The 23,564-nt window shown below is 42.1% G+C and overlaps 1 protein-coding gene across 1 annotated transcript in view; it reads right to left on the reverse strand.

Moving 5' to 3' along the window:
• Window positions 1-23,564, reverse strand: part of HMCN2 (hemicentin 2) — a 193,960-nt gene that overhangs the window by 165,209 nt on the left and 5,187 nt on the right. The window contains 1 exon segment of the mRNA XM_006892600.1: window positions 30-100. Coding sequence (XP_006892662.1) covers window positions 30-100 — 71 coding nt within the window.

Consider the following 23,564-nt stretch of genomic DNA (forward strand, 5'->3'; position numbering starts at 1 on the left):
GCCAGCAGCCAGGGGAAGGGTTAGCTCACCTGCACATAGAGTTCTCTCAGCTCCTTCTGAAACACTGCTGGGTCTGTCGTAAGTGTCACCGGACCAATATCTGTGGGAAGAGAGAGTAAGACTTGGGGTTGGAGCTCCCAGGTGCCCAGACCTGGTGAGCAGGGCAGCAGTCACGTTATCTGAGAGAGAGAGGAGCTGAGCCCTGGGCCTCGGAGACACCCCTGATAGGAGAAGAGATCAAAGAGCAGCTTCCAGGGCTGTCTCTTCAAGGACTTGACCTAGGAAGGATGTGCAGACCACTTGGGCTCCTGTTCTGCTCCAGGCCAGGGCCTCAAGCTCAGGGGACCCCAGAGATGGTAACCCCCAGGCCTCTCTCAGAGCAGCAGTTCTGTCCACCTGCTGTGACTAAGACTCCTTGGAATAGCCCCACTCCTGTTCCGTTCACCCTTAAGGGAGGGGAAAAAAGAGTCTAGGAAGACAAGGAAACAAATTACCTCAAAATCACAATGGACCACAGAGCAACTATCCAACACCTGTTTGATTGTTATCAGATGCCACTGAGTTGACCATGACTCACAGCGACCCTATGAACAGCAGATCTGAACCCTATCCTATCCTGTGCCATCCTTACATCCCTGTGACACATGAGCCCATTGCTTCAACTGCTGTGTCATTCCATCTCATCAAGGGTCTTCCTCTCTCTTGCTGACCCTCCATGCTTCCAAGCATCCTTCTCCAGGGACTGGCCTCTCCTAACAACATGCCCAAAGTACATAAGACAGCTTCATCATCCTTCCCTGTAAATAGCACCCTGCCTGCACCCTCTCCAAGATATATTTGTTCTCCTGGCAGCCCACAGGATATTCAGTACCCTGCTCCAACCCATAACTCAAAGGCATCAGTGTCACACATAGTGGATCTCCAGCTTTCAGATACATAGGAAACAATTGCATAAAACCGTGGTTTGAATTAGGTGCATTTAGTCCTCAGACTCACATCGCTGCTTTGATTAGTAAGATAGTAAGTCTGACTAGTAAGAGCAAAATCTGGAAACTCAATATACATGCAGCTATTGTTGTTAGGTATCATCAAGTCAGCTCAGCCTCACAGTGGCTCTGTGTACCCAGAACAAAACCCTGCCCAATTCTCGGCCATCCTCACAGTCTCTGCTCTGCTTAATTCAGCCCATCGTTCCAGGCACTACATCAGTCCATCTGGTTGAGGGTCTTCCCTTCTCTCGTTGACCTTCTACATTCCCAAGCATGACGTTTTTCTTTAGAGACTGACTCAATCTATACCCAAGTATGTGAGACGAACGCTCACCGCCCCCCCTGCTTCTAAAGAGCATCCTGGTTATACTTCTTCCAAGGTAAGTTTGTTCATCTTTTTTCGGCAGTCCACGGTATTTTCAATATTCTTCAACAACAACTTGTTGTTATGTGCCGTTGAGTTGCCTGCGACTCACAGCAACCCTATGGACAACAGCCCTAAATCCTACTCTATCCCTTACCAATCTTATTTTCTCTGACACACCCATCCCCATTATCCCAGTCACTGAATCAATCTATCCCATCAAGGGTCTTCCTCTTCTGTGCTGTTCCTCCACCCACTCTGCATGATGTTCCTCTCCAAGGATTGGTCCCTCCTTACAACATATCCAAAGTATGTCAGACCGAGCTTCAGAATCCTTGCCTCCAAGGCCCAGCCTGGCTTCAACCTCTCTAGGACAAAGTTGTTTGTTCTCCTAGCAGTCCATGGTATATTTAATACTCTTCTCCAACACCAAAGCTCAAAGGCATCAACTCTCCTTCTATCATCCCTAGTCATTGTCCAGCTCTCTGATGCATAGCAAGTAATTGCAAAGACCATGGCCTGTGTCAGGTGCACCTTAGTCTCCTGACAACCATCATTGCTCTTTAGTACTTTGGAAAGGTCTCTGACAGCAGATTTTCCAATGCAATTTGTTTTTAATTTCCTGGCTGCTGGTACCAAGAATATTGACCATAGAGCCAAACAAACTGAAGCTGTCAACAATCTCAATCTCTTCATCATCTATCATGATGCTGCCAATCAGCCCAGTGGTGGGAATCTTTGTTTTCTTGATGTTGAGCTTCAATCCATATTGAAGGCTGCAGTCTTCGACCTTCTGCAGCAAGTGCTTCAGGTTCTCCTCAGTTTCAGCAAGCAGGGTTGTGTCATCTGTATAACACAGATTGTTAATGCGTCTACCTCCAATCTTGATGCCACACTTCTCCTCATAGAGCCCAGGCTCTTGGATAATCTGTTTCACATATAGATTGAAACGATATGGAGACAGGACACATCCCTGATGCACACCCTTCCCAATTTTGAACCATGCAATGTTTCCTTGCTCTGTTCTGACGACTGCCTCTTGGTCCAGGTATAGGCTTCACGTAAGTACAATTAAGTGTCTAGGATTCCCATTCTTCTCAGAGTCAGCCACAGTGATCCACATAATCAAATGCCTTTGCATAGTCAATGAAACAGAGATAGACGTTTCTCTGCTGCTCTCTGCTTTCAGCCAAGATCCATCTGACATTAGCTATAATATTCCTAGTGCTATGACCTCTTCTAAATCCAGCCTGCACTTCAGGCAGTTCCCTGCTGATGTGCTATTCCAGTCGTTTTTGGATAATCTTCAGCAGAATCTTGATTGCATGTGATATCAATGATATTGTTCTATAGTTTCCACACTCTGTTGGATCACCTTTCTTTTGAATGGGAACAAATACAGATCTCTTCCAGTCAGTAGGAAGTGCAAAAGGGAAGCAATTAATAACAGAGCCCACTTACTCTTACTCTCAGTGAGCTTGCTAACAGCAACGTGTTGATAATACCACGTGTTGGCAGGGACAGGGAGCAACTAACGGAAACCTTCACATGCTTCTAAATGGAATGCTAAAATACATACATACATACATACATAAGAAGAAAGTGCTCAACCCACTTTAGGAGACAGTTGAAAGTCTCTTTTAAAAACTTACACTTATGCACACCCATGTTTATTGCTGCTTTGTTCACAACAGCAAAGAGTTGGAAACAACCCAAGTGTCCATCAAGAAAGGAATAAATAGAGAAGATGTGATATATTAATACAATGGAATACTATGCTGCATTGAAAAATAAGGAACTCAGAAATTATTATACAAAATGGATGATTCTGGAGGACATAATGCTGAGTGAAATACCTCAGTCACAAAAGGACAAATATTGCATAGTGCCACTGTTGTAAAACAAGACTGACATCGGGGTTGGGGGGAGCCTAAGAAAAGAGGGGATAAGTAATGTATACTGAACTGTTTAAAAGGAATATGTAATTAGTCATTATTTTTATGACAAGATTCCAGAAAAAGAAATGCATAGTAAAGTGGACTGTGGACTTGGGGGAGGGGATTGTATAACAACAAAAGAATTATTTTTTCTTCTCAAAGAGAAAAGCAAACTGGGGAGAGGTGTGGGCAGAGAGGAATATGTGTAATAATGAATGAATGGGGGGGAAATTAAATGGGAAGAACATGCTGTAAAAAAATCACAATTAAAGTAAAATTTTATTTTCATAAATCATAAAAAGAAAAACACCCCTTACACCTACAATATTATTCAGCCATTCCTCTTCGAGGTATATACACAAGAGAAAGGAGAGCATATGGTCACACAAGGCTTGAACTTTATTGTTTACTTTTAAGAGCCAAAATATCAAATAGTCCAGATGTCCACCAACAGGTGATGGATAAACAAACTGTGGTGTATTCATAATTAAATACTACCTATGATAAAACAGAACTTCTGCCATAGGCCGAATGCGTGGAGCTCATAGACATAATGCTTCACATAAGAAGTCAGATGCAGAGTGCATACGACAGGATTCCATTTATAGAACATTCTGGAACAGTCAAAATAAGCCTACAGTGAAAAAAAAATGAGAACAGAGGTTGCCTAGGGGTTGGAGGAGACTGAAGTGGGAAAGATAAAAAAGGAACTTTCTGAGAAGACAGACATGTTCTATATAGTGATAGTGTGGGCTCCCCGGGTGTATGTATCCACTTGTCAAAATTATACCGCTAAAATTTGTGCATTTCAATGAATGTAAATTTTATCTTATAAAAATTAACTATAAAAAGGGATCATTGAGTCGGGGGTGGGAATGGGTGGGGGTGTAGGTGAAACAGGAGCAGGATTTCCCTTATATATACCATTTTTATGGGAGTTGATGACACTATTCTGCTTACTTTGCATATATTTAGAATTTTCTTTGATGAAAAGTTTTTAGAAACGAGTGGTAATTGAAAGCTGCAGCCAATGTAAGACAACATCACCTATCACCTAGAGACAGAGCTGGGATTCCAACTTGTCCAGGGTTATGTCCTCAGGAGGAACCTGCAAGGTTGGGTGGACATGAAATGTCTTAGGAAAATATCTGAGTCCTTGATGAACTAGAATGGGTGATTTTCAGGTTGATAAATTCTACACTTGAACACCCTTCAGAAGGGAATTCTGTTGGCATAGTCCATAAGGAGTTGCATTGTAACCCATCCTTGGGGTCCCTATAGCGTTTCAAATAGGAGGAAGAAAAGCATTCTCCTCCCATACAATTTGTGTTGTTTTGTTGTTATGTGCCGTCAAGTCGCTTGCGACTCATAGCGACCCTATGTACAACAGCCCTAAACTCTGCTCTGTCCTGTGCCAATCGCACTGTCTCTGACACTCCCATCCCGATTATCCCAGTCACTGAATCAATCCACCTCATAGAGGGCCTTCCCCTCCTGCGCTGTCCCTCCACCCTACCAAGCATGATGTCCTTCTCCAAGGACCGGTCTCTCCTCACAACATGTCCAAAGTATGTTAAATGGAGCCTCAGAATCCTTGCCTCTGAGGAGCCACCCAGTTTAACCCTTTCCAGGACAAATCTGTTTGTTTTCCTAGCAGTCCATGGTATTCTCAATACTCTTCTCCAGCACCACAGCTCAAAGGCATCAATTCTCCTTCTATCCTCCTTGGTCATTGTCCAACTCTCTGATGCATAACAGGTGATTACGAAGACCATGGCCTGTATCAGACGCACCTTAGTCTTCAGAGAGACTATTTAGATAATTTAGAGTCTCTGAAAACCCACTGAAGGGTCACTTAGAGTCAGTTCCAACTTGAAATCAAGCAACAAATGTCCTCAAAAAACAACTTCTTCATTGTATATTAATTCATATTTTCACCTGAGAACACTGGAATTTTAGAATGAGCCCCTCTTTGGACTACATGCATACAGAGAAATAATTAAGATGCCCTTTTTTTCATAGTTTGATGTAGGGGTATCAGATTTAAATCTAAAACAAAATTATTATATAAAAGTTTTCTCTTCATCAGCATGTGGACTATTTTATATGGAGAATGATGTTTTACTAAATTGTTAGATGTAAAGGCATTTTAATGCATCTACTGGAAATTCCTTTCATGGAACATCATGCTTAGGAGGGTGGAGGGACAGCGCAGGAGAGGAAGACCCTCTATGAGGTGGATTGATTCAGTGACTGGGGTAATCGGGATGGGTGTGTCGGAGACAGTGCGATTGGCACAGGACAGAGTGGAGTTTAGGGCTGTTGTACATAGGGTCGCTATGAGTCGCAAGACTCGATGGCACATAACAACAACAACATTTCTCTCCCTTATTTTTTGGAGAACGTGTCTCAAATTTTTCATGAAAAAAATCTTTCCAAAAAACACTAAATTGATCAAAAGTACTTTTTGGAAACAAACAAACAAAAAACAACCCAAAACAAAAAAACTGACTTCTGTATGTAGCAATCGTTTAGCAGATCGCAGACCTTAGAAAGGGAGGCCTGTGTGGCATCATCTAGCATTCACCCACAATAATCCTGGGTGAATCCCGGCCCTGGAGACCCTGCCTCTCCACTCTGTAATTTCGTCTTCCACCCCTACTTTACCTCCTCTCTTACCTTTACCACGCCCTCTCCACCATCTCCATTTCTCTGATCCCTACTGTAATGAATTCAACCCAAGAGCAGCAGCTTTGACCATAGACAGATAAGAGTGGCATCCTGGCATCATCCTTGACCAGCCATAGGACATTGCAGAACTCACTTCATTGTCCACAGCCTCAGTTTCCTCATCTGTAAGATGGAGCGTATGACAACACCATCTCCTCACATTGAATTGTCCCTGTGAGTTCCCTGAGACCAGGCACACAAGTGCTTAGCCCCCTGAGCTTATCACACAACAAGGACTCTGCAACTAAGGGCTGGCATTATGGATGCCATCAGTATCAAGTGTCCTGCATACAGCCTTCCACAGCGCAGACAGGTTTCCTGCTGAACTATTTATTGTAGTTGGTGCTGTGAGCGGGCTCCGACTGAGCAACTTTAGAACAGCAGAAGGGAACAACCGGCATGATCCTCACCCTCGCAGCCGTGTGTGAGCTCATTGTCACAGGACCTAAAAATTCTAGTGTGACCCTGGAGGACATTATACTGAGTGAAATAGCCCAGTCACAAAAGGAAAAATACTGCATGGTGCCACTGTTGTAGAATGGGACTGACATCAGGGTTGGGGTGAGACTGAGAAAAATTGGATAAATTATGTATACTGCATTGAAACAGATGAGGGACAGAACAGTTTAAAAGCGATATATGATTGGGTATTATGGTCATGACAAGAGTCCAGAATGAATGTTGCGTAGTGAGTGTACTGGGGTGGGGGAGGGGACTGTATACCAATGAAGGAATTTTACTTTTCAAAGAGAAGAGCTAACTGGGTGTGTGGGAGGGTGGGTCAGGGAGAGAACTGCAACAATGAATGAATGGAAATCCAAAATCTCTGTAAATGTTCACTTAAACTAATAAAGTAAAATTTAAAAATTCTAGTGTGACTGAGAACAGCGATCATTTCACTCAAATTTTGTTATTTATTTATGTATGTATGCAATAATACACTTCAAAACAGAGTTGCCATTAGTTCATTGCAACCCAAGGCAGTTCTGTATGTGTCAAAGTAGAAGCTTCACTGCCTGATTTTCAGCAGCAGATCACCAGGTGATTCTTCCAAGGGATCTGGGTAAATGTGACCCTGACTTTTTTTAGTTAGCAGTAAGTTAACAATGTACATAATCCAAGGAATTCTAATAATAGATATTCATCCTAAGAAAAAATAAATATTGTATTAGTGATTCTGACATTTGTCAAACACCCAACACCAAGTCACATGTTAAGATGCTTCCCGTGTACTAGCTCACTGAATCCTTTGTGGTACCTGGGAGGCACCAGCCTTACTACATTTAACAAAGGAGAAAATGGAAACCCAGAGAGGAGAAAATGGAAACCCAGAGAGGTTAAGTAACTTGCCAATGACATACAGCCAGTCAGTGGAAGAACATTACATTACATTACATTACATTACATTACATTCCATTACATTACATTACATTACATTACATTACATTACATTACACCAGAACCCAAGTACATCTGTTCGAATTTGTCCTCAAATTTTATAAATAAACTAGGTGTGGAGGGGAAGAAAGACTATAAAATACAGGACTAAAGTTACTATAAAAGAAAAAGTTTTAAAAAAAGAAATAGTCGTATAAATTCCAATAAGCAGAAAACAAGAGGGAATAAATGGAATTCCCCATAATTCTGCCAGCCATAGAGAGATATTATTTTATATGTTACTTTCTAAACTCTTGTGCACATATGCATAAATGCATGCGACTTTAAGCAGAATATTTTTATTATAAGTAATATATTCTTTTTAACCTGATTAGCAACATCTGTGAACACATTTCCAGAAGATTAAGTACTTAATGCAACATCATTTTTAATGGCTACAAAGTATTTCTTTCATAGTCCAAGTCCATATTGTTTGGTTTCCAGTTTTTATTACAATGAACCACTTTATTAAGAACATTTTCGTAGCCAGAGCTTTTAGGCACCAGTTCAGTTGTTTTCTGGGAATAACTTCCCATAAGTAGGATGGCTGAGTCGATGTCAAGGGTATTTGTAAAGCTGCAAATTCAATCATGTCATAGCTGTCTTCCCACTCCGTGTCTCCTTCCATCCTGCCTGACAATGCCAGAGAAGACATTTTGCTCATGGTTTTGCCCACATCACCCCAGCTCGGGGATCAGCCATGACAGTTCACACTGGCTGCAATCAGAGTTGAGGCTCTCCAGTTCCCAGCTCTGAAGCAGCAAAGTGGGTTTGAGAAAATAAAATGTTCCCTGATTTGGATGACAGCCTCTTTCTACAATACCCAAGCATTCTACTTGCAGGGAGTGGGTGTTAGAAGTTGTTCTTTCTTTCATGAACTCTCAACTCAATGCCATCAAGTCAGAACCAACTCGTAGCTGACCCTCCAGTGGGTTTTCAGAGGCTGCAAATTGCACTAGTAGAAAGAAACTGCTCATCTTTCTTCAGAGGGACAGCTGGTGGATTCAACTGCCTCCCTTTGAGCTGGCAGAGAAACTCCTTACCCATTAAACCATCAAAGTTCTCTTTTCTTTCACCAGAGAACAGTATTAGTAAAAAGGGAGTGGATTTTGCTCATGGCTTTCCTTGGAAAGACAAAAATGTGAGCCACACATGGACTACAGGCTAAGAAGTGAAACTAGACAGAGAACAGTTCAGACTATTCAACTAACACACAAGATAACAAAAATAACAGACACATGATCATTCTGAAGTCCTGACTTTAACAACAACAAGAAGATTTAAAAACAAAACAACAAATCAAGAGGCAGATGGAACACAGGACCTCGAACAATGCAGACTGGCCATCCTGAACAGCTATCTGGCACTTGGGGGACCCTGGCTGAGGACAAGAAAGATGTGATCTCCCTGCTAACTCCCCTTGCCCTCCTGGAGGTGAGAGGGGTGACTGTCTCCCCAACACCACCACCCACGAGGTGGCAGCCAGTGTTCACCTCACTCCCTTCCCAACCTCACCTGAGGCCAAGGCCCACACAATTTTGTATCAGAAGCCGGAAACATGTGCCTTAGCTTTAAATGCAGAGATTCCTTCTGGAAGTTGGCAGGCTATGCCATGATTGGGCTGCAGTCCCTAAATCAATGGGTTCACCGCCTCTAATAAGGCTCCTTGTCTTTCACTGGACGCCCTAACCCTAACCGTGACCCTTCATATTTCCAAGCATGATGGCCCTTTCCAAGGAATAGCCTCACCTAACTACACGTCCAAAGTGTGAAAGATGAAGCTTCGCCATTGTTGACTCCAAGGAGCATTCTACCTGCACTTCTTCGAAGATCTATCTGTTCTTTTCACAGTCCGTGGGCTATTCAGTACTCTTCTGCACCACAGCTCAAAGGCATCAGTTCTTCTGTGATCCTTATTCATTGTGCAGCTCTCTGATGCATAAAAGGTGACTGACAAGACTATGACCCAAATCAAGCACACCTTAGTCTTCAAACTGACATTATTACTCTTCATCATTTTGGAAAGGTCTCTGACAGTGGACTTGCCCTATGCAATATGTCTCCCGATTTTCCTGACAGCCAGTACCAAGGATGTTGATTCTTGATTCAAGGAAAATTTGGTTAACACGAAAACAACAACATTGGAAGAAATGATAAGAAAATCCATTAAAAAAATTAGCTCAATATACAAAAGTAGATGGAACACAGAAATCAGCGATACCACAAAAAAGAGTGCAGTAAAATGACAGCAATTAAGACTGGTGACTCCTGACCTGTCCAAAGTGAGACAAGATTTCACCATCCTTGCCTTTAAGGAGTACTCTGGTTGCACTTTTTCCAAGACTAATTTGTTTATTCTTTTGGCAGAACATGGGATAGTTGCTAACACCACCATTCAAATGCATATATTCTTCCTTATTAATTGTCCAATCTCAAATGCATATGAAGCAATCGAAAATATAATGTCTTGAATCAGGTACACTTTAGTCTCTGAACTGGCATCCTCACTCTTTAGAACTTTAAAGAGGTCCTTGATAGCAGATATCTTTTGATTTCTTGATTCCTGCTACTGTGGGTATTGATTTAGATTCAAGTAAAATTAAATCCTTGGCAACTGCAATCTTTTCTCATGATGTTGACTATTGGTCCAGTGATGAGGATTTTTCTTTTCTTGATGTTGAAATGCAATCCACACTGAAAGCTGTAGTCTTTGATGTTCTGCAGCAAGTGCATTAAATCTTCACCTTCTGAAGTAAGGTTGTGACATCAGAATAAAGTAGGTTGTTGATGAAGCTTCCTCCAATTCTGATGCCACATTCTTCTTTACAGAAATCAGCTTCTCAAATGATTAGCTTGAATAGGTGTAAAGAAAAGATACAACCTTGCTTCTTTATTTTAAACCATCATCCCTTTGCTCTGTTCTATGACTGCTTCTTTTACAGTGTTGCTGATGTTGTTATGTATCACCAAGTTGGAAATGACTCATAGCTGACCCTCCAGTGAGTTTTCAGAGGCAGTACACAAGAAAAAAATACCTATTTTTCTCCCATGGAGTAGTTGGTGGGTTCAAATCTGGTACCTTTGGATTGGCAACCCAACTTCTTACCACCAATAAACCAACAGAGAACCATCCCTTTTTTTACAATAGCCCCCAAAATAGAAAATATATAGAAATAAATCTAACCAAAGATACAAAGGACCTATACAAAGAAAACCACAAAACACTGCTACTAAAAACTCAAGGAAGTATACATAAATGGGAAAATATGCCATGCTCATGGGTTGGAAGACCTAACATTGCAGAAAAATGGTAATATCCTCCAAAATAATCTAAGAAACAATTCCAATCCAGATCCCATCATCATTATTCAAAGAGATGGGAAAGTAATTACCAACTTTATATGGAAAGAGATGCCAGATAAGCAAAGACCACTGAAGAAGTCAAACAAAGTAGAAGGCCTTGCACTGATCTCAAAACCTAGTACACAGCCATAGTACTCAAAACAGCTTCGTACTGACACAGCAACAGAGATCTAAACCAATGGAATAGAATTTAGAATCCAGAAATAAATCCATCCACCTACAGACAATTGATCTTCAACAAAGAGATAAACTTCATTATGTAGGGAAAAGACAGTCTCTTTAACAAATGGTGTTAGCAAAACTGAATATCTACTTGCAGAAAATGGAAATAAAATTCATACCTCATACCAGACATAAAAAATAATTCAAGATGGATCAAGAACAAAGGCATAAAATGTAAACTATAAAGATCATCAAAAGAGAAACTGGGGCAAACTTAGGAGCTCTAACCTGTGGCATAAATACACTTTCACATAAACTGTAAAGGCACAAACAGCGGAAGATAGAATAGATGATTAGGACCTCCTACAAATTAAATCCTTATGTGCATCAAAAGACTTCTCCAAAAGAGTGAAAAAAGAACCTACAAACTAGGAAAAAATATTTGGCAATGACATATCTGACTAGGAACTCATCTCTAAAATTTATAGAAAACTCCAACAACTCAACAAGAAAAAGACAAATGGCCCAATTACAAAATGGGCAGAAAACATGAAAAGACACTTCACCAAAGAAGACATTCAGATGGCCAAGAAACACATGAAGAAATGCTCAAGGTCATTAACTATTAGGGAAATGCAAATCAAAACAATATGATATCCTATCACCATAGCAACAACAACAAAGTCCTATAAGAAAAAGAAACAAATGTTGTCTAGGATGTGGAACATTTGGAATATTTATACACTGCTGGTGGGAATGTAAAATGGCACAACCACAATGGAAGGCTGTTTGGTGTTTCCTTAGAAAGTTGTAAATAAAAATACCATTTGATCCAGCAATCCCACTTCTAGGAATATATTCCAAAGAAATAAGAGCTGCCACACAAACAGATGGATACACATCCATGTTCATTGCAGCATTATTTATAATTTTTTGCAAGTATCCATCAACAGAGAAATGGGTACAGAAACTGTGGTACAGTCACAAAAAGGAGTACTATGCAACACTAAAAAAACTAAGTATTCACAAAACACTGCATAATGTGGATGCAGCTAGCGGACATTACCTTAAACAAATTAAGTCAGCCACAGAAGGACTATAGCGCAGAAGATCACTATTACAAACAACAAGGAAAAGTTTACACACAGTGGACACACAGGATCATTCTTGGGTGGTTAGCAGAGATAGAAAAGGGAATGAGAGGGAATTAAAAGTTAATAAATAGATAAATTGGGTGAAGGGAGAGGCAATATGCAATAAGAGGTTGATCAGACATTGTAATTAATTGTATTAATCAATTGTAATGAATGTTATAAAAGAAAGTATATATGAATGATTAATTTAAAAAACATTATTTGTAAACTTTCACTCACAAAATCAAAACAAAAATATAGCTGGAATTTGGAGCTGAAATAAAGAATAAAAACCATTAGCCACCTGTGTCAGTTCCATCTGGTTTTTCTTTTGTCTCAGGTTTTTTTGTTTTGGTGGTTTTTTTTACTGAGTAAGGAACCCAAAGTCCTGTAGCTAAGAGGTTTGTGTTTGGTAGACCCACCATCTTATGGCTAGATTCCCATCACCAATAATGTTCTGGACAATTCTGTACCCTGGGAAAGAGTGTGTTTCTTCTATGAAACCATCCAATCCTGACTCCTTATATCTCCAATAATGTTCTCCAAAATGGCCATCACTTCCTCATGCCACAAGTCCTCAATCAGCACAGCCTTGTGTCCAGAACTATACCTCTAAACCAAGGCAGGGAATATTTCAGGAGCCAAAAGGATCTCACGGGCTGGAGAGCTATTGAAAGGATTTTTTTTTATTATTAATTTCAATGAACATTTACAGAGATTTTGGATTTCCATTCATTCACTGTTGCACTTTTCTCCCCGCCCACCCCACCCCCACCCCCATGAAAGGAATTTTAAGGTTAGCTCCTGGGTATATTTCCTATTGCTTCTCTAACAAATTATCATAAACTTGCTGCATTGTTCACAATAACAAAGAGATGAAAGCAACCCAAGTGTCCCTCAACAAATGAATGGATAGAATAAAACTAAGCTATATTCACACAATGGAGTACTATGCAGTGCTGAAAAACAAGGAACTCATAAAATATCACACAACCTGGGTGACCCTGGAGGGCATTATGCTGAGTGAAATATCTCAGTCACAAAAGTACAAATATTGCAAAACACGATGTTAGAAAACAAGACTGACATGGGGGTTAGGGGGAACTAGGAAAAGAGGAGATAGATAATTAGAACAGATGAAGGAAAGAACTGTTTAAAAGGAATATATATGATCAAGCATTATCTGTATGACAACAGTTCAGAATAAGAGATGCTTTGCAAAGTATCCTGGGGGGAGGGAAGGGAGGAAACTATGCATCAATGAATGAATACTTTTAAAAAAAAAAAAGTGAACTGAGGGGTGGTGTAAGGACAATGTGCAACAATGAGTGAATGAAAATCCAAGTTTTCTGTAAACTTTCATTAAAATCACAATTAAAAATAAAATAATGTGCATTTACTTCTGCACATCGCAAATTCTAAAATCAAAGTGTTAGCAGAGCTGCATTCCTTCTAAAAGCTCTAGGGGAGACTCAGTTCTTTTTTTTCCAACTTCTGTAGGCTGTGTGGTGTCTGTGGCCTCTTCCTCTAGCTTTCTCTCTCCCTCTCCTTCCCTTCCTCTCCTTTCTCTCTCTCCTTCCCTCTTTTCCCTTCTCTCTTTCTTCTCTCTCTCTCTCCTCTTCTCTCACTCTCCTTTTTTTCTCTCTATTTCTCTCCCCTCTTGACACTTTCACCTTCAGAAGGAATCCTAGGAATCGATATGGATCCATTGGGTCCATTTGAATAAACCAGGATCATCTCTTGGTCCTTAACTTTATCACATTTGCAAAGTCCCTTTTCCAATATAAGACAACACATTTACAGGTTGCAGAGATAGGGTGTGGGCCATTATTTCACATGGTTTACATAGATGATAGTCTCTACATGCTGTCTCCAGCAAGAAAAGCTGACTTGACCATAAACCGTTGGGCCAAAGGTAACAATATTGAGGATAAAGAGATCTAAAGGCAATGTCCTCCTCCATCTTCATCCTGGAATTTTACGGATCTGAGACCTAGAGAGGGGACAAGAGACCTCCAAGATCACTTGGGGAAATTCGGTGCAAGAGGTGGTTGAAAGCATGGTGAGGGCATTAACCCCATCTCTCTTGTTCATCTTAGTCCTTATGCCAAGCTCAGGGCCTGGCACATGCTGAAGAAAGAAAATTAATCTGTTACCTTCAAGTCAGTTCCACTCATGGTGACCTCGAGTGTAACAAAGCAGGATTGTCCACAGGATATTTGCCCTGGGCACTCGCTGCTGCCAATCAGCGTCATCATGCTTAGGGCAGGACCAACTTCCAAGGTGACAAGAAGAAGCTGGAGGCACAGAAGTCTTCTTGTCCATTGTCCTCCCTGCTGTTCACTGACCTTTCCCCCCTGCCCACAGCTCCAGGCAGTGAGACAGACATGGATGTCTTCTTGTTGTTAATTAATACCTCTCAAAATGCCATTTGTCATTCCTGAGACCTGCTGCACTTTCATCATTCATCATCCTGAAGTTCTAACAGGACAGAGCTGGAGAGCATTCTCTGTGGTCATTTCAAGTCCTGGCTTCCAGGAGGACAGAAAAAGGAGGCACCAGGACATCCCCATGCAAGATAATGGGGGTCACCAACAGAGGGGCCACTGGAGTCCCTCCTCTTCTCCCTCCTTCACCCTGACTTTGCAGGCTGATCTGGATAAAAAGCTCTGATCACCTTGCATCCCAAGGGTTTGCCTTTCTCAGAGAACCACTTAAGGATGGTGATGATGACATTGATGAGGATGCTGACGACGCAGTGGTGGCAGGACGGAGGTGAAAACAACAGTTCCTTTAAATCAATCACTTAGGTTTACAAGCTTTAACTCACTAGAAGGAGTTCTGATGTCATGATGGGTTAAATGTTGGGCTTCTAACTGAAGGCAGTTGAAACACATCAGTTTCTCCATGGGAGCGACGAGGCAACCTGCTCTTGCTCAATCCCTTGGAAGTCCAATAGGGCAACCCTACTTTTCCTATGGGCTTGTTCTGTGTTTACCAATCAGTGATTGTGGGTTTGCCTGCCTTTGGTTTGGAGTGTGTGTTGTTGTTGTTAGCTTGCTACATCCTTGCGCTATCTCATCAAGTTAATCCCTCAGCATCCTCCCATTATAATTGAAGATGTCAAGATTTAGAGAAGTTAAGCCCCTTCGTGGAACTCACACAAGTACTCAAAAGGCTGTCAGAGCTAACTCAGTACTGACCCTGCATCACTTTTTCAGAGGCTAGAACTCTCACTGGAGGAAATTGCCCATCTTTCTCCCAAGGAGCAACTGGTGAATTTGAACCACTTGCCTTTGAGTTGGCCACCAGAGTACCAAGTGGTAGTTAATACTCTAAGTCACATGTTTGTCTCCAAAGTCCATGCCCTTCACCACTGGCTATGCAGCCCTCAAAGGTAATGATGGTGATGGTGATGATTTGATAGCTGTTAAGACATTGTAATTGGAAGGATGGTTAACACAAGAAAGGAGACCCTGGAAGAGATGCATGAACACAATGACTGTGGTGATGGGGTCAGGTGTGTCTGAGATGGTGAGGCTGGCTTAGCACAGGGCATGGTTCAGAGCTGTTGTTCACAGGGTCACTATGAGTCCTAGACACGGGACGGCACATAATGACTACAATCACCAAGTGTTGTCCTAAGCATTTGACATACATTAACACATAAAAATTTTCCGGCAACCAATGCAGTCTACGATTTAATTATCCTCGCTTTTTGAAGGGGGAAAAAATAAGCTTAAGGATATAAAAAGCAGCAGAGTCAAGGATTCACAACTAGGAAGAAGCAATGATGAGATTCAAATGTAGGTCAGTCTGACCTCAGATCTAAGCTCTCAACCAGGCGTGAAGCAGCAGATATTCTGAACTCCTGTAGTTCCTGTTCCTGCTCAGGGTGGGGGTGGGGTTTGGGGGGGCAGGAGTGGGGGGGGAGTGGAAGGGAAGGGGGAGGAATAAGTTCGTGACTGAAGGTGAGCACTTGCCAAACAGCTGGGCAGCCGTGGCGTGCAGTCCCTCAAAGCAAGGGCTTCTGGCCTCTGGAATGATTAAAATCCATGACCTTGGCTCCACTCAAGCCACCCTAGAACATGTGAGCCCCAGAAGCCTGGCCCGCAACCCTCTCTTCACAGGCGGGTTTTTTCCACTTCACAAGAGGAAGGTATGGAGCTGACCGGGGGAGTCCTCGGACATGTGAGGAGTGTGCTTGGGCTGACAGCCTAGCTCCAGCTCCAGCTGTTGGGCAGCCCTCGCCCAGGCTCATGGGCCCTGGATCGGGAGGCGGGTACTCACTGTGCCAATGTAGATAGTCAAGGCTGCAGCCAGGCCCTGGAACCTAGCTCTCAAAAAGAGATCACGCTGAGTGCTCTTCTCATGGCCTGTCCTTACCTCCCCACCCAAAAGCATGGCTTGAACTCTACAGCCCACCTTGGATGCCCACTCTCCCTCTTTCAGCTGCACAGGGACCCAGGCAGGGAGTGTGGACTTCTGGGAACCTCGAGCCCCACTTTCAGTCACCGTATTGGTCACAATGCCCATTTCCCCACCATTCTGCACTCAGTTTTTCTTCTCAAAAAGGCAAGGGCTACAGAAAATTACCTCTAGCCTTTCAGAATGCCAAAGGTTCCTTGAGCTCAAGTCTAAGTAAATACAATTACCTAGAAGACATTGCAGGACAGGAAGTAACTGGGCAAATGGTTCTGCCCTAAAAAGTTAAAATGATCCCCGAACCCAAGTGCTCTATGAGTCACCTCAGGAGAGCTTGTGGCCATTTCCCAAACACCTCACTGGACTCCAAAGCTGATGCTGCCCTGAGGGTCCTCCCCAGCCCAAGTCCACCCCTCCTACAACAGCTTCTCTATCACCATCTCCTTCTCAAACAGACATTCACATCCACAGGCCTTCCAGCCTCAGGGCTATTGTTCCTGCCATTACCTCCTGCACCACTTTCCTTAATCCTTTGCTGAGCCCTTTCTCATCCCACCCATTATTGTCATTAAATAGCCGTGAACTTGGCTTTTCACTGTGGGCCTGCCTGTCTGAAGCGAAAGTGCTACAGCGCTCAACATACACCTGCCAGGCCAATGGAAGGCCCTCCAGAATCGTCCATGGAATGAATGAAGAGTGGGTGTACAGGGCATCCCCAGGGCCAGATACACATTGTAAAGGTTGATCTAATGTGCTCAGTCCATCCCAGTCCCTCCTGCTGCTTCTTCTGCTTCTGCTTCTCTCGATGTCACTACTGGCCTGTCTCTCTCCTCTCGCAGATTACCGCATGGAAAGCCCAGCAGGAGGGATGCCCTCTGAAAAGGCATTATCTGGCCCAGCCAGGCAGCTCCCACAGGCTGGTGGCCTCGAAAGGACAAGGCCGTGCTTAATCTGGCTCACACTTCACTTCACGGATGCTGAGACCGCCCAGCCTCAAAGCAAAGAAGGGAAAGGCCAAGCTGAGCTGGTGATTTTCTCCTCAGTGTGAGAACTGAAAGCTTTCATTTCATGAGGGAAAGTTACTAATAGCAATGTCACTCCGATCTGACAGTAAAGATTCCCTGCACATAAACACGTATTTATGTATACATGTATACATGCGTACATACATCCCAGCTGGACACAGCTGGAGCCCATGCTGACCTGGTCCATTGGCAATTCTACAGACTGAATAAACACCTGGGCTCTGCCCACCTTCATCCTCATCCCCCATGGAAGGAGAGCCACCTCTTTTCTGAGAAAAGCTGATTGGGCACCTGGCCATCCAGAGGCAGGAGCAGCAGAAATGCTAGGAAATGCTCAAACTCAACAACCATCCAACAGGTGCAAGTTAAAGCAAGGTACTCTTTCTCACCTACCAAATTAGCAAAGATCAGGGCTGGAGGGGGGGTGGGGGATGTCTTGCTTTTGTTGCTGACAAGGACATGGGGCAATGCAGTCTCCTATCAGTGGGAGGGCAAAATGGTACAGCATGTTTGGACAAGAGTTTGGTGAGAAATCTGAAAATGCTCAGATGCTTTACCAGAGCAGTTCCATTTCTGGGAAACTATTCTTTTTTTCCAAATACGTTTTTTCCCCCTTTGTTTTATTTTTTTTCTAAAATATGTGTTGTGCTATACAGAAAGTAACCTATTTTCCACAATAGTGGAATAGTTGGATGAATTAAGAGAATCTCTTCTGTAACAAGGGCAATGAGGATAAGGGTGTCAGAGTCAGTGAGACTGGCTCAGGACAGGTCAGACTGCAGAACTGCTGTACATAGGGTCTCTATGAGTCACAGGGGACTCGATGACACATAACAACAACTTCTATAGTAGTTTATAAGAGTGCTCTTGTGGCCCAGTGGGTTAGGAGCTGCACTGCCAACCCAAAGGCAATTAGTTCAAATCCACTAGCTTCTCTTTGAGAGAAAGATAGGCAATCTCCTTTTATGCAATTTATTGCTCTGAAAACCCACCGGGTGGGTCAACTTTGAATCGGTTCTGACCAGACAACAAGTAATAACAATACAATATTTTACATGGTCTTTAGAAACAGTGAGATAGATCTATTTTTCCTGACATACAAATATATCCATAGTATATTGTGTGTGGTGAGTTGAAAATTGCAAAATCATAGGCATACTAAAACCTCATTACTTCTATTAAAAAATTGATATGTATGTTTTTGTTGTTACGTGCTATTAAGTTGACTATGACTCATGGTGACCCTACGGACAATAACCCTGAACCCTGTCCTATCCTGCGCCAATCTCACTGTCTCTGACACATCTACCCCCATTGCCACTGTCACTGTGTCAATCCATCTCACTCAGGGTCTTCCTCTCCTGTGTTGACCCTCCACCATTCCAAGCATGATGCCCTTCTCCAAGGACTAATCTCTCCTGACAACATGCCCAAAGTATGTAAGATGAAGTTTCAAAATCCTTGCATTCAAGGAGAAACTTGGTTTTACCCTTTCCAGGATAGACCTGTTTATTCTCTTGGCAGTTCATAGTATGTTCAATACTCTTCTCCAGCACCACAATGCAAAGGCATCAATTCTTCTTCTGTCATCCTTAGTCATTGTCTAGTTTTTAGATGCATAGCGAGCTATTAGGAATACCATGACTTGGATCAGGTGCACCTTAGTCTTTATATTGACATCGTTGCTCCTTAGCACTCCTAAGAGATCCCTGACAGTATACTGTCCTAAAGCAACTCATATTTTGATTTCCTGACTGCTGATGCTAAGAGTATTAATTGTGGACCCAAGCAAGATGAAATTGTTAACAACCTCAATCTCTTCTCCATCTATGATGATGCTGTCAAGTGATCTGCTTGTGGGAATTTTTGTTTTCTTGATGTTGAGCTTCAATCCATAGTCAAGACTGCAGTCCTTGACCTCCTGCAGCCAATACTTCATGTCCTCCTCAGTTTCAGCAAACAAGGTTGTGTCATCTGCATAATGCAGGTTGTTGATGAGTCTTTCTCCAATACTAATATCACATTCTTCTTCACAGAGTCCAGCCTCCTGAATGATCTGTTTGGCATATAGATTGAAAAGGTAAGGACACATCCCTGATGTACTCCTTTCTTGATTTTGAGTCATGCAGTATTTCCTTACTCTGTTCACAGAACTGCTTCCTGGTCTAAGTATATGTTTCGCATGAGCTTCCAAATTAAGACAGGCTAGGAAGTATTGGCCATCCACTTCTGAATGAACAGGGTTTCAAAGACCCCTAGAAACACTAGAGCACACTTTGACTAGGAGATAGACCACTGAAGGCTGAGCCCTCATGTTGAGAAACACAAATGAAGAGGAACACTAACAAGAGGAACTGCAAACAGCCACTAACACTTGGAATGTGGAATGTAAGAAGTATGAATGTAGGAAAAATGGACATTGTTTAAAAGAAATGGAACACAGGAGTAGTGACATACAAGGCATTGGCAAGCTGAGATGGATTGGCATGGGATATTTTGCATCAGGGTGTAGAAAGCTCCACAGAGGAAAGAATGGCAGATTTGAATGCTGAACAGCAAGGCTGTCAGTTTAAAGACTATGGTGTGCTCAATCCAAGCCATGGATTTTTCAGTTACTTCCTATGCATCTGAGAAGTGGACAGTGAATAGAGATGACAGAAGAAGGATTGATGTCTTTTTGAGTTGTGCTACTAGAGAAGAGTACAAAATATCCCATGAGCTACCAACAGAACAAACAAAGATGTATGTCTTGGAAATAATGTAGCCGGGGTGTTCCTTAGAGGGAAGGAGATTGATACTTTACCTCACATACTTTGGGCATGTGGCTATGAAGGGGAAGTCCTTGGAAAAGAACATCCAGCTTGGAAAATGAGAGGGTCAGTGAAAGATATATGAGATGAATTGGCAATGAGATGGATTGGCACTGTGACCTCAGCAATGGGCTCAAGTGTGGCAAAGATGATGAGGATGGCACAGGATAGGGCAGGGTTCAGATCTGTCATTCACTGGGTTGCTATAAGTTGTAGTTGATTTGACAGCACTAACAACAACATATTGACATATCATCGGGAAAGATCAACCACGAGAGCACATTTGCTAGAGGTTCAGTAAAAACAAGAGACATTCTCCCTGCAATGAGTTAGCACAACAACTGCAATAATGATCCCAAACACACCAACAATCGTGTGGATGCTTCGGGACCAGGCAACATTATAGTATGTTGTGTCTAAGACCACCACGAGTCAGTCAACTCGACAGCAACTTACCATGTGTTTGCAAGTGACTGTGCGCGCACACACGCAAGTCTGGAAGATCACCAAATGATCAAGTGTTTACATCTCTCAAGAGGAGTATTGTTAGGCATTTTACAAGCATGCATTAAGTTTGCAGTTTTTGAAGGAAAAGGGGTTATTAACTGGAAGAATCAAGCCTTAATGCCAAAATGTGACAAAGAGCTTGAAGGAAGAGCTCTTCTTACTGAGAGTCCTTATTGAATGGAAATGCAAAAATCCTAAACAAAAACAATGGCAAATAAGATCCAGCTGTACATTAAGAGAATAATACACTGTGACCACGCGGGGCTTAAGCAAGGAAAGATACCCAAACATGACGAAATCATGTCACTAGGTCAACAAAGGCCAGAGAGTCACTTGCTGAAATTCAACTGTTTTACTGGTTTTTCTTTATTTTATTCTTGTCTTTTATGCCCCTTTACAAATTAGAGTGATTTATCCTTCATCTGAGTAATAAAATCTCAATACCAAAGTCAGCATCCTTCAATGGTATAAAATCAGAAGCAATACAAGAATGCTGGCAGTCACCATTATTTAATACTGTTCTAGAAGTTTAGCTGATAAATGATACGAGACATTGAAAAGAAGCAAAAGAACAGACTTAAAAAGAGGCGATAATATTAAAATTTGGAGAGGCTATGAGTTGACCTAGAAAACGAAAACAGATTCCACCAAAAAATTAGAACGAGCTTAAAAAAATGTTCAGTGAAAAATTTGGAAACAAAATAAATATATGAAAATGAATTGCTTTCCAACATACCAGCAATACTCATTTGCAAAAAATGTAATAGGAAAAAAAAATCCTGGTCAAAATAGCAACAGAAAACAAAATATTTAGAAAAGCTGTTAAGTAGAAATGGGTGGAAACTATAGAAATGAAATGATAAATCTTTGCTAAAGGAAATAAATACATGGACACAGAAAGAGGCACGCGACATTCCTGTACAGGAACAACGGCATTTTAAAACATGATGATTCTTCTCAAAATCAAGATTTAGCACAATTGCATGCAAAAATCACAGCAGGAATTGGGGAATGGGGGAGGAGCACTGACTAAGTTTTTCTATATTTCATTTGGATGAACACGTACCAGAGAATATCCAGGAATATTTGTAAAAGATTGTGAAGAAGGTGCTGACCTAAATACCATATTTTTTCCAATGACACACACATTACACAGTTTTTGCCAACTTAATTTCCTCAGTTCTGTGTGTTATATGCATATTCGTGTTTATGTGTGTGAGAGAGACAGAAGCCTATCTCTTTAGAAATCAGCAGTCTACAAACTAAGCAAAGAACTAAGTACTCTAGTCAGCAAAGTTGTTTAAAAGGGAAGCTTGTTAACAGTTCTGAAACCATGATAAATGCATACAAAATGGAATAATTATGAAAAGGCATTGTGGAAACTAGGTTTGTCCTTGCTGGAATGGAAGGTTACAATTAAGCAAGGGGAGGAGGACAGTGATGCGTTCAGTAAATGATTCCATTTTTACACATCAGTAAGAACTGATGCTTCAGATGACTGCACGTGAAAGTATTTAGAGCTCTCTATATATACGCAGAGGAGAAGGATGGGCAATCTCTTCTCATGTGACTAACTGCCTCTGAAAACCCACTGGATGGTCAATTATGGGTCGGTTCCGACTCAACAATACTCAACAATGTATATACACAAGGGCTCTCTGGTGGCCTAGCGGTAAGAAACTGCGCTGCAATACCAAAAGCACACAGTTCAAATCCAACAGCTGCTCTGGGGGAGAAGGATGGACGATCTCCTCCCATGTGATTTATTTTCTCTGAAAACCCACTGGAGGGTCAGCTATGGGTCGGCTCTGGCTTGACAGTACACAACAACAACACACACACACACAAGCAGGAGATGTCTTTGCATGCAACTAATAGTGCCTGGAAACCTGCTGGAGGGTCAACCATGGGTCGGTTCTGACTCCACAGGAAGGAGTTTGAGTTGTATAGATACACAAAGCTTTCCTGGTGGCACAGTGGTGAAAGTGCTCGGTTGTGAACTGAAAAGTTAGCTGTTGCAATCCACCAGTCACTCCATGGAAGAAAGAGATGGAAGTCTGTTTCTGGAATGATTACAGGCTTGGAAAGCCCACAGGACAGTTCTGCTCTTCTGGGCTTGTGAGTCAGAATCACCTTGACAGCAACGGGCGTGGCTAGAGGAGTATACAAAGGTTGCTACATCCAGGAGCACTCCTTGCTCTGTCAGCACTCAAGGAGCACACTTTGCACCCAATTTCTTTTATTGTTGTTGCTGTTGTTATTATGTACTGTAGAGTCAGAAGCAAATCAAAGCTGGACCCCACAATGCATTTTCAGAGGCAGTTAATCACGTGGGAGGAAATTGCCCATCGGTGGATTCGAACCGTGTGCCTTCAGGTTGGCAGTGCAACTCCCTACCATTAGGCCACCAGAGCTTCACAAATGTTTATTATTAGTACCATTTTCCACTGTAAAGATCCAGGACTCTCTGAAGAAATAACTGATTCTAAAATGAAGGCAGAAATAACTGATTCTAAAATGAAGGCAGGAAATATACAAGGTGAGCGTGGAACATCTTGTAAACCCATAAAATAAGGAAGTGTATACCTGGTGCCCAAGTGGTAAGAATCTGCACTGCAATCCCAAATGCACATGGTTGGAATATATCAGCTGCTCCGTGAAAGAAGAATGGGCAATCTCCTC

This window comes from Elephantulus edwardii, unplaced genomic scaffold (assembly GCF_000299155.1).
Source record: "Elephantulus edwardii isolate Elephantulus edwardi_28Jun2011 unplaced genomic scaffold, EleEdw1.0 scaffold00116, whole genome shotgun sequence".
NCBI lineage: Eukaryota > Metazoa > Chordata > Mammalia > Macroscelidea > Macroscelididae > Elephantulus > Elephantulus edwardii.